Raw genomic sequence first — 16,104 nt, forward strand, 5'->3', positions numbered from 1 at the left:
ACCGTGGAAGACCACCCTCCTGAGACCCCCAGCTCTCCGTCGCCCACGTGACAGGCTGGCACCAACATCCCCAGCGCTGGGAGAAAACCGGGCCCTGCTCCTTCATCCACAAGGTCCTCACTTGCTTCTTTCTCTTCCTCCCCTAACAGATGCCACAAACATGAGCACTGTTCCCCTCCATCGACTACTCCAGGTGCGTCTGCTTGTTTCACCTTTCCGATGCGTTACTTGGGCTGCCTATTTGTTACTAGTTTCTAGGTTGGAGCTGTATCATTTGCACATTGTGATACTTTTGGAAAAAATCATTATTGGTCCTAACTGGTATTGGTACTAACTGTTTAATTCCTACATACTTGTCCCGGTTTCAGCGGGGATAGAGCTAATTTTCTTTCTAGGAGCTGGTATAGTGCTGTGTTTTGGATTTAGTATGAGAATAATGTTGATACCACCCTGATGTTTCAGTTGTCGCCAAGTAGCGCTTACACTAGTCAAGGACTTTTCAACTTGCCCTGCTCTGCCAGCTGCACAAGAAGCCGGGACGGGGCACAGCCAAACTGGCCAAAGGGATTGTCCTTGCCATATGACATCACGCTCAAATATGACGTCGGCAACTCAAAGAGGATGGGTCCTGCTCTCCACCTGTACGGACCAGTATCTCAGCCATTAGGAGTCAGGGTGCTTCTGCTCAAGAGAGAGGATATAGAGGGTACACGCCACGGGGCACCCTATGGTTTTACTCTGCGTGACCACGCAGAGGCCATGAGGAAGTGGGATGGAAAACCTACCTCGACCCTGGAGGCACGGGTATGTGACTTGCAAGGAAAAACAATCACACAAGGGGGTTCTTCCAGGAAAATTGCTGCCCCAGTTTGCAGTAGACAGTTCCCCAGACAGAGCAGAAGGGCCGCTCTCACTCCTGGTTTTCATGAAGGAACTCTGACTCGTATTTACAAGAAGTGGGTAACGAATACTATGAGCAGGACTAGAGGCGCCCTGCCTCCAGGCAGGTGGAGCAAAGGCACAACCGAGTTTACTGGACTGTGTGGTGTCGATGGCCTGGCGCATCAGACCCACAGGAGGATAAGGCTCTCGGAGACACCGGTGCACGGTGCACCCTAATGCCATCAAGCTAGGCAGGGGCAGAACCCATCTGTATTTCTGGAGTGACAGGGGGATCCCAACAGCTAACTGCATTGGAGGCCGAAGGGAGCCTAACCGGGAACGACTGGCAAAAGCACCCCATTGCGACTGGCCCAGAGGCTCGCGTCGTAAGCGCGGTGGTTTAGCCCCAGCCGGCAACTAAGCACCACCCAGCCGCTCGCTCACCCCCGCCCCGCGCGGTGGGATGGGGGAGAGAATCGGAAGAGCAAAAGTGAGAACACTTGTGGGGTGAGATAAGAACAGTTTAATAATTGAAATAAAATATATCAATCCTAGTCATAATCATAATCATGACTTGTAATGAAAAGGAAAAGAACAGAAAGAGAGAGAAAGAAAACCCAAGAAAGACAAGTGAGGAAAATGAAAAACAATTGCTCACCACCAACCGACTGATGCCCAGCCAGTTCCCGAGCAGCGGCCGTGCCCCGGCCAACTCCTCCCCCAGTTTATATGCTGAGCAGGACGTCCTATGGTACGGAATAGCCCTTTGGCCAGTTGGGGTCAGCTGTCCTGGCTGTGCCCCCTCCCAGCTTCTCGTGCACCTCCAGCCTCCTCGTTGGCAGGACGGGATGAGAAGCTGAAAAGTCCTCGACTGCTCAGCAACAACTAAACCACCAGCATGTTATCAACATTATTTTCATCCTAAATCCAAAACACACCGCTATACCAGCTGCTAGAAAGACAATTAACTCCCTCCCAGCCAAAACCAGGACAGAAGATAAAAAGTGCTTCACTTGCTTCTTTCTCTTCTTCCCTTCACGGTTAGAGCTATCATGACCCAAACTGCCACAATGCCAATGTCTCCAGGAGTGTCTGCTTTTTTCAGGTTTTCTCTCTATGCGTTACTCTTGGGCTGTATTGGTGAATATCCCAGCTCAGGGGGCTGAAGCTGCCCGGTGGCAGATGGGACACGTAGGAGCATGGTGCTGTGAACCACACACCCCAGGGCAGGGCACGGGTCTGCCAGTCATGCCCTTGGGGCTATCGGGCATGTGGCATGCAAACTTGGAGAGAGCAAAGCTCCAAGGTGGATTGCACCGTGTCCCAAAAGATCCATCTCTCTAGGGAAAACGTACCTCATCTGAGTTTGTTTATCACTTGCATTGTCAAATTCAGTCACTCTCTAGAAAGAGCCATTTACAACGAGAATCGTAGAATCATAGGATCATAGGATCATGGAATGGTTTGGGTTGGAAGGGACCTTTAAAGGTCTTCTAGTCCAAACCTCCTGCAATGAGCAGAGACACCTTCAACTAGAAGATGGCTCGGAGCCCTATCCAGCCTGACCTTGAATGTTTCCAGGGATGGCCTATCTACAACCAGTCTGGGCAACCAAGAAATTGGCACGTGTTTGCCTCAAGAGAAAATGTTTTGGAGACGTGTTCAAAGATTGTGTTTTCCTTTGCTCCCACCATGGAAGACCACCCTCCTGAGACCCCCAAGCTCTCCATCGCCCACCAGCATCCCCAGCGCCGGGAGAAAACCTGGCCCTGCTCCTTCATCCACAAGGTCCTCACTTGCTTCTTTCTCTTCCTCCCTAACAGTTGCCACAACCACGACCGCAGGCATCTTCACGGCATCCGTTCCTCCAGGTGGGTCTGAATTTGTCACACCTTTTCTGGCCGCTGCTTTTGGCGGCAGCAGGTAGTGGCTCACAGGGTGGGGGTCGGTCTTCTCCATGGGAGAGCAGAGCCAGGGAAACGCCCAGCCTAATTAAGCAGAGGGTGACAGTCCTGGTGGCCTGACACTCGTAGAGCGTTGCCAGTGCCCCGGCGAGAGAAAGCGCCTGCGTGCTGGAGGGTTTTCCCACATTTTCCCTGTCTCCTCCTTCCCCAGGTGCCTCCCTGAGCCTGGTGAACGGCAGGAACCGGTGCGAGGGGCGCGTAGAGATTTACCACTACGGGGCCGGGGCACCGTCTGTGATGACAGCTGGGACCTGAACGATGCCGAGGTCGTGTGCAGGCAGCTGGGATGCGGCTTTGCTGTTTCTGCACCATCAAATGCCTACTTTGGACAAGGCACTGGCAATATCTACCTGGACGACGTGCACTGCACAGGGACTGAGTCCTCCCTCTTTCAGTGCAGCTACAGTGGCTGGGGCGTCCACAACTGTGGCCACCATGAAGACGCTGGTGTTGTGTGCTCAGGTACCATTGTTTTTCCTTCCTAAATACCGGGACGCTTTCAGAAAGTGGCCCTTGGTGGCCACAATTAGGTATGCGTTGGAGATGTGTTCCGAGATTGTGGTTTTTGTTGCTCCCACTGTGGAAGACCACCCTCCTGAGACCCCCAAGTTCTCCATCGCCCACGTGACAGGGTGGCACCAATATCCCCAGCGCCGGGAGAAAACCTGGCCCTGCTCCTTCATCCACAAGGTCCTCACTTGCTTCTTTCTCTTCCTCCCCTAACAGATGCCACAACCACGACCGCAGGCATCTTCACGGCATCCGTTCCTCCAGGTGGGTCTGAATTTGTCACGCCTTTTCTGGCCGCTCCTTTTGACAGCAGCAGGTAGTGGCTCACAGGGTGGGGGTCGGTCTTCTCCATGGGAGAGCAGAGCCAGGGAAACGCCCAGCCTAATTAAGCAGAGGGTGACAGTCCTGGTGGCCTGACACTCGTAGAGCGTTGCCAGTGCCCCGGCGAGAGAAAGCGCCTGCATGCTGGAGGGTTTTCCCACGTTTTCCCTGTCTCCTCCTTCCCCAGGTGCCTCCCTGAGCCTGGTGAACGGCAGGAACCGGTGCGAGGGGCGCGTAGAGATTTACCACTACGGGGGCCGGGGCACCGTCTGTGATGACAGCTGGGACCTGAACGATGCCGAGGTCGTGTGCAGGCAGCTGGGATGCGGCTTTGCTGTGTCTGCACCATCAAATGCCTACTTTGGACAAGGCACTGGCAATATCTCCCTGGACGACGTGCACTGCACAGGGACTGAGTCCTCCCTCTTTCAGTGCAGCTACAGTGGCTGGGGCGTCCACAACTGTGGCCACCATGAAGACGCTGGTGTTGTGTGCTCAGGTACCATTGTTTTTCCTTCCTAAATACCGGGATGCTTTCAGAAAGTAGCCCTTGGTGGCCACAATTAGGTATGCGTTGGAGATGTGTTCCGAGATTGTGGTTTTGGTTGCTCCCACCGTGGAAGACCACCCTCCTGAGACCCCCAGCTCTCCGTCGCCCACGTGACAGGCTGGCACCAACATCCCCAGCGCTGGGAGAAAACCGGGCCCTGCTCCTTCATCCACAAGGTCCTCACTTGCTTCTTTCTCTTCCTCCCCTAACAGATGCCACAAACATGAGCACTGTTCCCCTCCATCGACTACTCCAGGTGCGTCTGCTTGTTTCACCTTTCCGATGCGTTACTTGGGCTGCCTATTTGTTACTAGTTTCTAGGTTGGAGCTGTATCATTTGCACATTGTGATACTTTTGGAAAAAATCATTATTGGTCCTAACTGGTATTGGTACTAACTGTTTAATTCCTACATACTTGTCCCGGTTTCAGCGGGGATAGAGCTAATTTTCTTTCTAGGAGCTGGTATAGTGCTGTGTTTTGGATTTAGTATGAGAATAATGTTGATACCACCCTGATGTTTCAGTTGTCGCCAAGTAGCGCTTACACTAGTCAAGGACTTTTCAACTTGCCCTGCTCTGCCAGCTGCACAAGAAGCCGGGACGGGGCACAGCCAAACTGGCCAAAGGGATTGTCCTTGCCATATGACATCACGCTCAAATATGACGTCGGCAACTCAAAGAGGATGGGTCCTGCTCTCCACCTGTACGGACCAGTATCTCAGCCATTAGGAGTCAGGGTGCTTCTGCTCAAGAGAGAGGATATAGAGGGTACACGCCACGGGGCACCCTATGGTTTTACCTGCGTGACCACGCAGAGGCCATGAGGAAGTGGGATGGAAAACCTACCTCGACCCTGGAGGCACGGGTATGTGACTTGCAAGGAAAAACAATCACACAAGGGGGTTCTTCCAGGAAAATTGCTGCCCCAGTTTGCAGTAGACAGTTCCCCAGACAGAGCAGAAGGGCCGCTCTCACTCCTGGTTTTCATGAAGGAACTCTGACTCGTATTTACAAGAAGTGGGTAACGAATACTATGAGCAGGACTAGAGGCGCCCTGCCTCCAGGCAGGTGGAGCAAAGGCACAACCGAGTTTACTGGACTGTGTGGTGTCGATGGCCTGGCGCATCAGACCCACAGGAGGATAAGGCTCTCGGAGACACCGGTGCACGGTGCACCCTAATGCCATCAAGCTAGGCAGGGGCAGAACCCATCTGTATTTCTGGAGTGACAGGGGGATCCCAACAGCTAACTGCATTGGAGGCCGAAGGGAGCCTAACCGGGAACGACTGGCAAAAGCACCCCATTGCGACTGGCCCAGAGGCTCGCGTCGTAAGCGCGGTGGTTTAGCCCCAGCCGGCAACTAAGCACCACCCAGCCGCTCGCTCACCCGCCCCGCGCGGTGGGATGGGGGAGAGAATCGGAAGAGCAAAAGTGAGAACACTTGTGGGGTGAGATAAGAACAGTTTAATAATTGAAATAAAATATATCAATCCTAGTCATAATCATAATCATGACTTGTAATGAAAAGGAAAAGAACAGAAAGAGAGAGAAAGAAAACCCAAGAAAGACAAGTGAGGAAAATGAAAAACAATTGCTCACCACCAACCGACTGATGCCCAGCCAGTTCCCGAGCAGCGGCCGTGCCCCGGCCAACTCCTCCCCCAGTTTATATGCTGAGCAGGACGTCCTATGGTACGGAATAGCCCTTTGGCCAGTTGGGGTCAGCTGTCCTGGCTGTGCCCCCTCCCAGCTTCTCGTGCACCTCCAGCCTCCTCGTTGGCAGGACGGGATGAGAAGCTGAAAAGTCCTCGACTGCTCAGCAACAACTAAACCACCAGCATGTTATCAACATTATTTTCATCCTAAATCCAAAACACACCGCTATACCAGCTGCTAGAAAGACAATTAACTCCCTCCCAGCCAAAACCAGGACAGAAGATAAAAAGTGCTTCACTTGCTTCTTTCTCTTCTTCCCTTCACGGTTAGAGCTATCATGACCCAAACTGCCACAATGCCAATGTCTCCAGGAGTGTCTGCTTTTTTCAGGTTTTCTCTCTATGCGTTACTCTTGGGCTGTATTGGTGAATATCCCAGCTCAGGGGCTGAAGCTGCCCGGTGGCAGATGGGACACGTAGGAGCATGGTGCTGTGAACCACACACCCCAGGGCAGGGCACGGGTCTGCCAGTCATGCCCTTGGGGCTATCGGGCATGTGGCATGCAAACTTGGAGAGAGCAAAGCTCCAAGGTGGATTGCACCGTGTCCCAAAAGATCCATCTCTCTAGGGAAAACGTACCTCATCTGAGTTTGTTTATCACTTGCATTGTCAAATTCAGTCACTCTCTAGAAAGAGCCATTTACAACGAGAATCGTAGAATCATAGGATCATAGGATCATGGAATGGTTTGGGTTGGAAGGGACCTTTAAAGGTCTTCTAGTCCAAACCTCCTGCAATGAGCAGAGACACCTTCAACTAGAAGATGGCTCGGAGCCCTATCCAGCCTGACCTTGAATGTTTCCAGGGATGGCCTATCTACAACCAGTCTGGGCAACCAAGAAATTGGCACGTGTTTGCCTCAAGAGAAAATGTTTTGGAGACGTGTTCAAAGATTGTGTTTTCCTTTGCTCCCACCATGGAAGACCACCCTCCTGAGACCCCCAAGCTCTCCATCGCCCACCAGCATCCCCAGCGCCGGGAGAAAACCTGGCCCTGCTCCTTCATCCACAAGGTCCTCACTTGCTTCTTTCTCTTCCTCCCCTAACAGTTGCCACAACCACGACCGCAGGCATCTTCACGGCATCCGTTCCTCCAGGTGGGTCTGAATTTGTCACGCCTTTTCTGGCCGCTGCTTTTGGCGGCAGCAGGTAGTGGCTCACAGGGTGGGGGTCGGTCTTCTCCATGGGAGAGCAGAGCCAGGGAAACGCCCAGCCTAATTAAGCAGAGGGTGACAGTCCTGGTGGCCTGACACTCGTAGAGCGTTGCCAGTGCCCCGGCGAGAGAAAGCGCCTGCGTGCTGGAGGGTTTTCCCACATTTTCCCTGTCTCCTCCTTCCCCAGGTGCCTCCCTGAGCCTGGTGAACGGCAGGAACCGGTGCGAGGGGCGCGTAGAGATTTACCACTACGGGGGCCGGGGCACCGTCTGTGATGACAGCTGGGACCTGAACGATGCCGAGGTCGTGTGCAGGCAGCTGGGATGCGGCTTTGCTGTTTCTGCACCATCAAATGCCTACTTTGGACAAGGCACTGGCAATATCTACCTGGACGACGTGCACTGCACAGGGACTGAGTCCTCCCTCTTTCAGTGCAGCTACAGTGGCTGGGGCGTCCACAACTGTGGCCACCATGAAGACGCTGGTGTTGTGTGCTCAGGTACCATTGTTTTTCCTTCCTAAATACCGGGACGCTTTCAGAAAGTGGCCCTTGGTGGCCACAATTAGGTATGCGTTGGAGATGTGTTCCGAGATTGTGGTTTTTGTTGCTCCCACTGTGGAAGACCACCCTCCTGAGACCCCAAGTTCTCCATCGCCCACGTGACAGGGTGGCACCAATATCCCCAGCGCCGGGAGAAAACCTGGCCCTGCTCCTTCATCCACAAGGTCCTCACTTGCTTCTTTCTCTTCCTCCCTAACAGATGCCACAACCACGACCGCAGCCATCTTCACGGCATCCGTTCCTCCAGGTGGGTCTGAATTTGTCACACCTTTTCTGGCCGCTGCTTTTGGCGGCAGCAGGTAGTGGCTCACAGGGTGGGGGTCGGTCTTCTCCATGGGAGAGCAGAGCCAGGGAAACGCCCAGCCTAATTAAGCAGAGGGTGACAGTCCTGGTGGCCTGACACTCGTAGAGCGTTGCCAGTGCCCCGGCGAGAGAAAGCGCCTGCGTGCTGGAGGGTTTTCCCACATTTTCCCTGTCTCCTCCTTCCCCAGGTGCCTCCCTGAGCCTGGTGAACGGCAGGAACCGGTGCGAGGGGCGCGTAGAGATTTACCACTACGGGGGCCGGGGCACCGTCTGTGATGACAGCTGGGACCTGAACGATGCCGAGGTCGTGTGCAGGCAGCTGGGATGCGGCTTTGCTGTGTCTGCACCATCAAATGCCTACTTTGGACAAGGCACTGGCAATATCTCCCTGGACGACGTGCACTGCACAGGGACTGAGTCCTCCCTCTTTCAGTGCAGCTACAGTGGCTGGGGCGTCCACAACTGTGGCCACCATGAAGACGCTGGTGTTGTGTGCTCAGGTACCATTGTTTTTCCTTCCTAAATACCGGGATGCTTTCAGAAAGTAGCCCTTGGTGGCCACAATTAGGTATGCGTTGGAGATGTGTTCCGAGATTGTGGTTTTGGTTGCTCCCACCGTGGAAGACCACCCTCCTGAGACCCCCCAGCTCTCCGTCGCCCACGTGACAGGCTGGCACCAACATCCCCAGCGCTGGGAGAAAACCGGGCCCTGCTCCTTCATCCACAAGGTCCTCACTTGCTTCTTTCTCTTCCTCCCCTAACAGATGCCACAAACATGAGCACTGTTCCCCCTCCATCGACTACTCCAGGTGCGTCTGCTTGTTTCACCTTTCCGATGCGTTACTTGGGCTGCCTATTTGTTACTAGTTTCTAGGTTGGAGCTGTATCATTTGCACATTGTGATACTTTTGGAAAAAATCATTATTGGTCCTAACTGGTATTGGTACTAACTGTTTAATTCCTACATACTTGTCCCGGTTTCAGCGGGGATAGAGCTAATTTTCTTTCTAGGAGCTGGTATAGTGCTGTGTTTTGGATTTAGTATGAGAATAATGTTGATACCACCCTGATGTTTCAGTTGTCGCCAAGTAGCGCTTACACTAGTCAAGGACTTTTCAACTTGCCCTGCTCTGCCAGCTGCACAAGAAGCCGGGACGGGGCACAGCCAAACTGGCCAAAGGGATTGTCCTTGCCATATGACATCACGCTCAAATATGACGTCGGCAACTCAAAGAGGATGGGTCCTGCTCTCCACCTGTACGGACCAGTATCTCAGCCATTAGGAGTCAGGGTGCTTCTGCTCAAGAGAGAGGATATAGAGGGTACACGCCACGGGGCACCCTATGGTTTTACTCTGCGTGACCACGCAGAGGCCATGAGGAAGTGGGATGGAAAACCTACCTCGACCCTGGAGGCACGGGTATGTGACTTGCAAGGAAAAACAATCACACAAGGGGGTTCTTCCAGGAAAATTGCTGCCCCAGTTTGCAGTAGACAGTTCCCCAGACAGAGCAGAAGGGCCGCTCTCACTCCTGGTTTTCATGAAGGAACTCTGACTCGTATTTACAAGAAGTGGGTAACGAATACTATGAGCAGGACTAGAGGCGCCCTGCCTCCAGGCAGGTGGAGCAAAGGCACAACCGAGTTTACTGGACTGTGTGGTGTCGATGGCCTGGCGCATCAGACCCACAGGAGGATAAGGCTCTCGGAGACACCGGTGCACGGTGCACCCTAATGCCATCAAGCTAGGCAGGGGCAGAACCCATCTGTATTTCTGGAGTGACAGGGGATCCCAACAGCTAACTGCATTGGAGGCCGAAGGGAGCCTAACCGGGAACGACTGGCAAAAGCACCCCATTGCGACTGGCCCAGAGGCTCGCGTCGTAAGCGCGGTGGTTTAGCCCCAGCCGGCAACTAAGCACCACCCAGCCGCTCGCTCACCCCGCCCGCGCGGTGGGATGGGGGAGAGAATCGGAAGAGCAAAAGTGAGAACACTTGTGGGGTGAGATAAGAACAGTTTAATAATTGAAATAAAATATATCAATCCTAGTCATAATCATAATCATGACTTGTAATGAAAAGGAAAAGAACAGAAAGAGAGAGAAAGAAAACCCAAGAAAGACAAGTGAGGAAAATGAAAAACAATTGCTCACCACCAACCGACTGATGCCCAGCCAGTTCCCGAGCAGCGGCCGTGCCCCGGCCAACTCCTCCCCAGTTTATATGCTGAGCAGGACGTCCTATGGTACGGAATAGCCCTTTGGCCAGTTGGGGTCAGCTGTCCTGGCTGTGCCGCCTCCCAGCTTCTCGTGCACCTCCAGCCTCCTCGTTGGCAGGACGGGATGAGAAGCTGAAAAGTCCTCGACTGCTCAGCAACAACTAAACCACCAGCATGTTATCAACATTATTTTCATCCTAAATCCAAAACACACCGCTATACCAGCTGCTAGAAAGACAATTAACTCCCTCCCAGCCAAAACCAGGACAGAAGATAAAAGTGCTTCACTTGCTTCTTTCTCTTCTTCCCTTCACGGTTAGAGCTATCATGACCCAAACTGCCACAATGCCAATGTCTCCAGGAGTGTCTGCTTTTTTCAGGTTTTCTCTCTATGCGTTACTCTTGGGCTGTATTGGTGAATATCCCAGCTCAGGGGCTGAAGCTGCCCGGTGGCAGATGGGACACGTAGGAGCATGGTGCTGTGAACCACACACCCCAGGGCAGGGCACGGGTCTGCCAGTCATGCCCTTGGGGCTATCGGGCATGTGGCATGCAAACTTGGAGAGAGCAAAGCTCCAAGGTGGATTGCACCGTGTCCCAAAAGATCCATCTCTCTAGGGAAAACGTACCTCATCTGAGTTTGTTTATCACTTGCATTGTCAAATTCAGTCACTCTCTAGAAAGAGCCATTTACAACGAGAATCGTAGAATCATAGGATCATAGGATCATGGAATGGTTTGGGTTGGAAGGGACCTTTAAAGGTCTTCTAGTCCAAACCTCCTGCAATGAGCAGAGACACCTTCAACTAGAAGATGGCTCGGAGCCCTATCCAGCCTGACCTTGAATGTTTCCAGGGATGGCCTATCTACAACCAGTCTGGGCAACCAAGAAATTGGCACGTGTTTGCCTCAAGAGAAAATGTTTTGGAGACGTGTTCAAAGATTGTGTTTTCCTTTGCTCCCACCATGGAAGACCACCCTCCTGAGACCCCCAAGCTCTCCATCGCCCACCAGCATCCCCAGCGCCGGGAGAAAACCTGGCCCTGCTCCTTCATCCACAAGGTCCTCACTTGCTTCTTTCTCTTCCTCCCCTAACAGTTGCCACAACCACGACCGCAGGCATCTTCACGGCATCCGTTCCTCCAGGTGGGTCTGAATTTGTCACGCCTTTTCTGGCCGCTGCTTTTGGCGGCAGCAGGTAGTGGCTCACAGGGTGGGGGTCGGTCTTCTCCATGGGAGAGCAGAGCCAGGGAAACGCCCAGCCTAATTAAGCAGAGGGTGACAGTCCTGGTGGCCTGACACTCGTAGAGCGTTGCCAGTGCCCCGGCGAGAGAAAGCGCCTGCGTGCTGGAGGGTTTTCCCACATTTTCCCTGTCTCCTCCTTCCCCAGGTGCCTCCCTGAGCCTGGTGAACGGCAGGAACCGGTGCGAGGCGCGTAGAGATTTACCACTACGGGGGCCGGGGCACCGTCTGTGATGACAGCTGGGACCTGAATGATGCCGAGGTCGTGTGCAGGCAGCTGGGATGCGGCTTTGCTGTTTCTGCACCATCAAATGCCTACTTTGGACAAGGCACTGGCAATATCTACCTGGACGACGTGCACTGCACAGGGACTGAGTCCTCCCTCTTTCAGTGCAGCTACAGTGGCTGGGGCGTCCACAACTGTGGCCACCATGAAGACGCTGGTGTTGTGTGCTCAGGTACCATTGTTTTTCCTTCCTAAATACCGGGACGCTTTCAGAAAGTGGCCCTTGGTGGCCACAATTAGGTATGCGTTGGAGATGTGTTCCGAGATTGTGGTTTTTGTTGCTCCCACTGTGGAAGACCACCCTCCTGAGACCCCCAAGTTCTCCATCGCCCACGTGACAGGGTGGCACCAATATCCCCAGCGCCGGGAGAAAACCTGGCCCTGCTCCTTCATCCACAAGGTCCTCACTTGCTTCTTTCTCTTCCTCCCCTAACAGATGCCACAACCACGACCGCAGCCATCTTCACGGCATCCGTTCCTCCAGGTGGGTCTGAATTTGTCACACCTTTTCTGGCCGCTGCTTTTGGCGGCAGCAGGTAGTGGCTCACAGGGTGGGGGTCGGTCTTCTCCATGGGAGAGCAGAGCCAGGGAAACGCCCAGCCTAATTAAGCAGAGGGTGACAGTCCTGGTGGCCTGACACTCGTAGAGCGTTGCCAGTGCCCCGGCGAGAGAAAGCGCCTGCGTGCTGGAGGGTTTTCCCACATTTTCCCTGTCTCCTCCTTCCCCAGGTGCCTCCCTGAGCCTGGTGAACGGCAGGAACCGGTGCGAGGGGCGCGTAGAGATTTACCACTACGGGGGCCGGGGCACCGTCTGTGATGACAGCTGGGACCTGAACGATGCCGAGGTCGTGTGCAGGCAGCTGGGATGCGGCTTTGCTGTGTCTGCACCATCAAATGCCTACTTTGGACAAGGCACTGGCAATATCTACCTGGACGACGTGCACTGCACAGGGACTGAGTCCTCCCTCTTTCAGTGCAGCTACCGTGGCTGGGGCGTCCACAACTGTGGCCACCATGAAGACGCTGGTGTTGTGTGCTCAGGTACCATTGTTTTTCCTTCCTAAATACCGGGACGCTTTCAGAAAGTGGCCCTTGGTGGCCACAATTAGGTATGCGTTGGAGATGTGTTCCGAGATTGTGGTTTTTGTTGCTCCCACTGTGGAAGACCACCCTCCTGAGACCCCCAAGTTCTCCATCGCCCACGTGACAGGGTGGCACCAATATCCCCAGCGCCGGGAGAAAACCTGGCCCTGCTCCTTCATCCACAAGGTCCTCACTTGCTTCTTTCTCTTCCTCCCCTAACAGATGCCACAACCACGACCGCAGCCATCTTCACGGCATCCGTTCCTCCAGGTGGGTCTGAATTTGTCACGCCTTTTCTGGCCGCTGCTTTTGCGGCAGCAGGTAGTGGCTCACAGGGTGGGGGTCGGTCTTCTCCATGGGAGAGCAGAGCCAGGGAAACGCCCAGCCTAATTAAGCAGAGGGTGACAGTCCTGGTGGCCTGACACTCGTAGAGCGTTGCCAGTGCCCCGGCGAGAGAAAGCGCCTGCGTGCTGGAGGGTTTTCCCACATTTTCCCTGTCTCCTCCTTCCCCAGGTGCCTCCCTGAGCCTGGTGAACGGCAGGAACCGGTGCGAGGGGCGCGTAGAGATTTACCACTACGGGGGCCGGGGCACCGTCTGTGATGACAGCTGGGACCTGAACGATGCCGAGGTCGTGTGCAGGCAGCTGGGATGCGGCTTTGCTGTTTCTGCACCATCAAATGCCTACTTTGGACAAGGCACTGGCAATATCTACCTGGACGACGTGCACTGCACAGGGACTGAGTCCTCCCTCTTTCAGTGCAGCTACCGTGGCTGGGGCGTCCACAACTGTGGCCACCATGAAGACGCTGGTGTTGTGTGCTCAGGTACCATTGCTTTTCATTCCTAAATACCGGGATGCTTTCAGAAAGTGGCCCTTGGTGGCCACAATTAGGTATGCGTTGGAGATGTGTTCCGAGATTGTGGTTTTGGTTGCTCCCACCGTGGAAGACCACCCTCCTGAGACCCCCCAGCTCTCCATCGCCCACGTGACAGGGTGGCACCAATATCCCCAGCGCCGGGAGAAAACCTGGCCCTGCTCCTTCATCCACAAGGTCCTCACTTGCTTCTTTCTCTTCCTCCCCTAACAGATGCCACAACCACGACCGCAGCCATCTTCACGGCATCCGTTCCTCCAGGTGGGTCTGAATTTGTCACGCCTTTTCTGGCCGCTCCTTTTGACAGCAGCAGGTAGTGGCTCACAGGGTGGGGGTCGGTCTTCTCCATGGGAGAGCAGAGCCAGGGAAACGCCCAGCCTAATTAAGCAGAGGGTGACAGTCCTGGTGGCCTGACACTCGTAGAGCGTTGCCAGTGCCCCGGCGAGAGAAAGCGCCTGCGTGCTGGAGGGTTTTCCCACGTTTTCCCTGTCTCCTCCTTCCCCAGGTGCCTCCCTGAGCCTGGTGAACGGCAGGAACCGGTGCGAGGGGCGCGTAGAGATTTACCACTACGGGGGCCGGGGCACCGTCTGTGATGACAGCTGGGACCTGAACGATGCCGAGGTCGTGTGCAGGCAGCTGGGATGCGGCTTTGCTGTGTCTGCACCATCAAATGCCTACTTTGGACAAGGCACTGGCAATATCTCCCTGGACGACGTGCACTGCACAGGGACTGAGTCCTCCCTCTTTCAGTGCAGCTACAGTGGCTGGGGCGTCCACAACTGTGGCCACCATGAAGACGCTGGTGTTGTGTGCTCAGGTACCATTGTTTTTCCTTCCTAAATACCGGGATGCTTTCAGAAAGTAGCCCTTGGTGGCCACAATTAGGTATGCGTTGGAGATGTGTTCCGAGATTGTGGTTTTGGTTGCTCCCACCGTGGAAGACCACCCTCCTGAGACCCCCCAGCTCTCCGTCGCCCACGTGACAGGCTGGCACCAACATCCCCAGCGCTGGGAGAAAACCGGGCCCTGCTCCTTCATCCACAAGGTCCTCACTTGCTTCTTTCTCTTCCTCCCTAACAGATGCCACAAACATGAGCACTGTTCCCCCTCCATCGACTACTCCAGGTGCGTCTGCTTGTTTCACCTTTCCGATGCGTTACTTGGGCTGCCTATTTGTTACTAGTTTCTAGGTTGGAGCTGTATCATTTGCACATTGTGATACTTTTGGAAAAAATCATTATTGGTCCTAACTGGTATTGGTACTAACTGTTTAATTCCTACATACTTGTCCCGGTTTCAGCGGGGATAGAGCTAATTTTCTTTCTAGGAGCTGGTATAGTGCTGTGTTTTGGATTTAGTATGAGAATAATGTTGATACCACCCTGATGTTTCAGTTGTCGCCAAGTAGCGCTTACACTAGTCAAGGACTTTTCAACTTGCCCTGCTCTGCCAGCTGCACAAGAAGCCGGGAGGGGGCACAGCCAAACTGGCCAAAGGGATTGTCCTTGCCATATGACATCACGCTCAAATATGACGTCGGCAACTCAAAGAGGATGGGTCCTGCTCTCCACCTGTACGGACCAGTATCTCAGCCATTAGGAGTCAGGGTGCTTCTGCTCAAGAGAGAGGATATAGAGGGTACACGCCACGGGGCACCCTATGGTTTTACCTGCGTGACCACGCAGAGGCCATGAGGAAGTGGGATGGAAAACCTACCTCGACCCTGGAGGCACGGGTATGTGACTTGCAAGGAAAAACAATCACACAAGGGGGTTCTTCCAGGAAAATTGCTGCCCCAGTTTGCAGTAGACAGTTCCCCAGACAGAGCAGAAGGGCCGCTCTCACTCCTGGTTTTCATGAAGGAACTCTGACTCGTATTTACAAGAAGTGGGTAACGAATACTATGAGCAGGACTAGAGGCGCCCTGCCTCCAGGCAGGTGGAGCAAAGGCACAACCGAGTTTACTGGACTGTGTGGTGTCGATGGCCTGGCGCATCAGACCCACAGGAGGATAAGGCTCTCGGAGACACCGGTGCACGGTGCACCCTAATGCCATCAAGCTAGGCAGGGGCAGAACCCATCTGTATTTCTGGAGTGACAGGGGATCCCAACAGCTAACTGCATTGGAGGCCGAAGGGAGCCTAACCGGGAACGACTGGCAAAAGCACCCCATTGCGACTGGCCCAGAGGCTCGCGTCGTAAGCGCGGTGGTTTAGCCCCAGCCGGCAACTAAGCACCACCCAGCCGCTCGCTCACCCCGCCCCGCGCGGTGGGATGGGGGAGAGAATCGGAAGAGCAAAAGTGAGAACACTTGTGGGGTGAGATAAGAACAGTTTAATAATTGAAATAAAATATATCAATCCTAGTCATAATCATAATCATGACTTGTAATGAAAAGGAAAAGAACAGAAAGAGAGAGAAAGAAAACCCAAGAAAGA

General features: G+C 54.0%; 2 protein-coding genes across 2 annotated transcripts in view; both read left to right on the forward strand.

The window, feature by feature from the left end:
- DMBT1 (deleted in malignant brain tumors 1) overlaps positions 1-13,638 on the forward strand; it is a 42,736-nt gene extending 29,098 nt beyond the window's left edge. The window contains 9 exon segments of the mRNA XM_072871475.1: positions 2,998-3,066; positions 3,069-3,308; positions 3,865-4,176; positions 7,285-7,643; positions 8,114-8,462; positions 11,571-11,610; positions 11,612-11,880; positions 12,437-12,795; positions 13,267-13,638. Coding sequence (XP_072727576.1) covers positions 2,998-3,066; positions 3,069-3,308; positions 3,865-4,176; positions 7,285-7,643; positions 8,114-8,462; positions 11,571-11,610; positions 11,612-11,880; positions 12,437-12,795; positions 13,267-13,638 — 2,369 coding nt within the window.
- Positions 13,639-13,646: 8 nt separating this feature from the next.
- LOC140656142 (scavenger receptor cysteine-rich domain-containing protein DMBT1-like) overlaps positions 13,647-16,104 on the forward strand; it is an 88,630-nt gene continuing 86,172 nt past the window's right edge. Inside the window, 2 exon segments of the mRNA XM_072871477.1 lie at positions 13,647-13,683; positions 14,172-14,483. Coding sequence (XP_072727578.1) covers positions 13,647-13,683; positions 14,172-14,483 — 349 coding nt within the window.

This window comes from Ciconia boyciana, chromosome 8, assembly GCF_034638445.1.
Source record: "Ciconia boyciana chromosome 8, ASM3463844v1, whole genome shotgun sequence".
NCBI classification, from domain to species: domain Eukaryota; kingdom Metazoa; phylum Chordata; class Aves; order Ciconiiformes; family Ciconiidae; genus Ciconia; species Ciconia boyciana.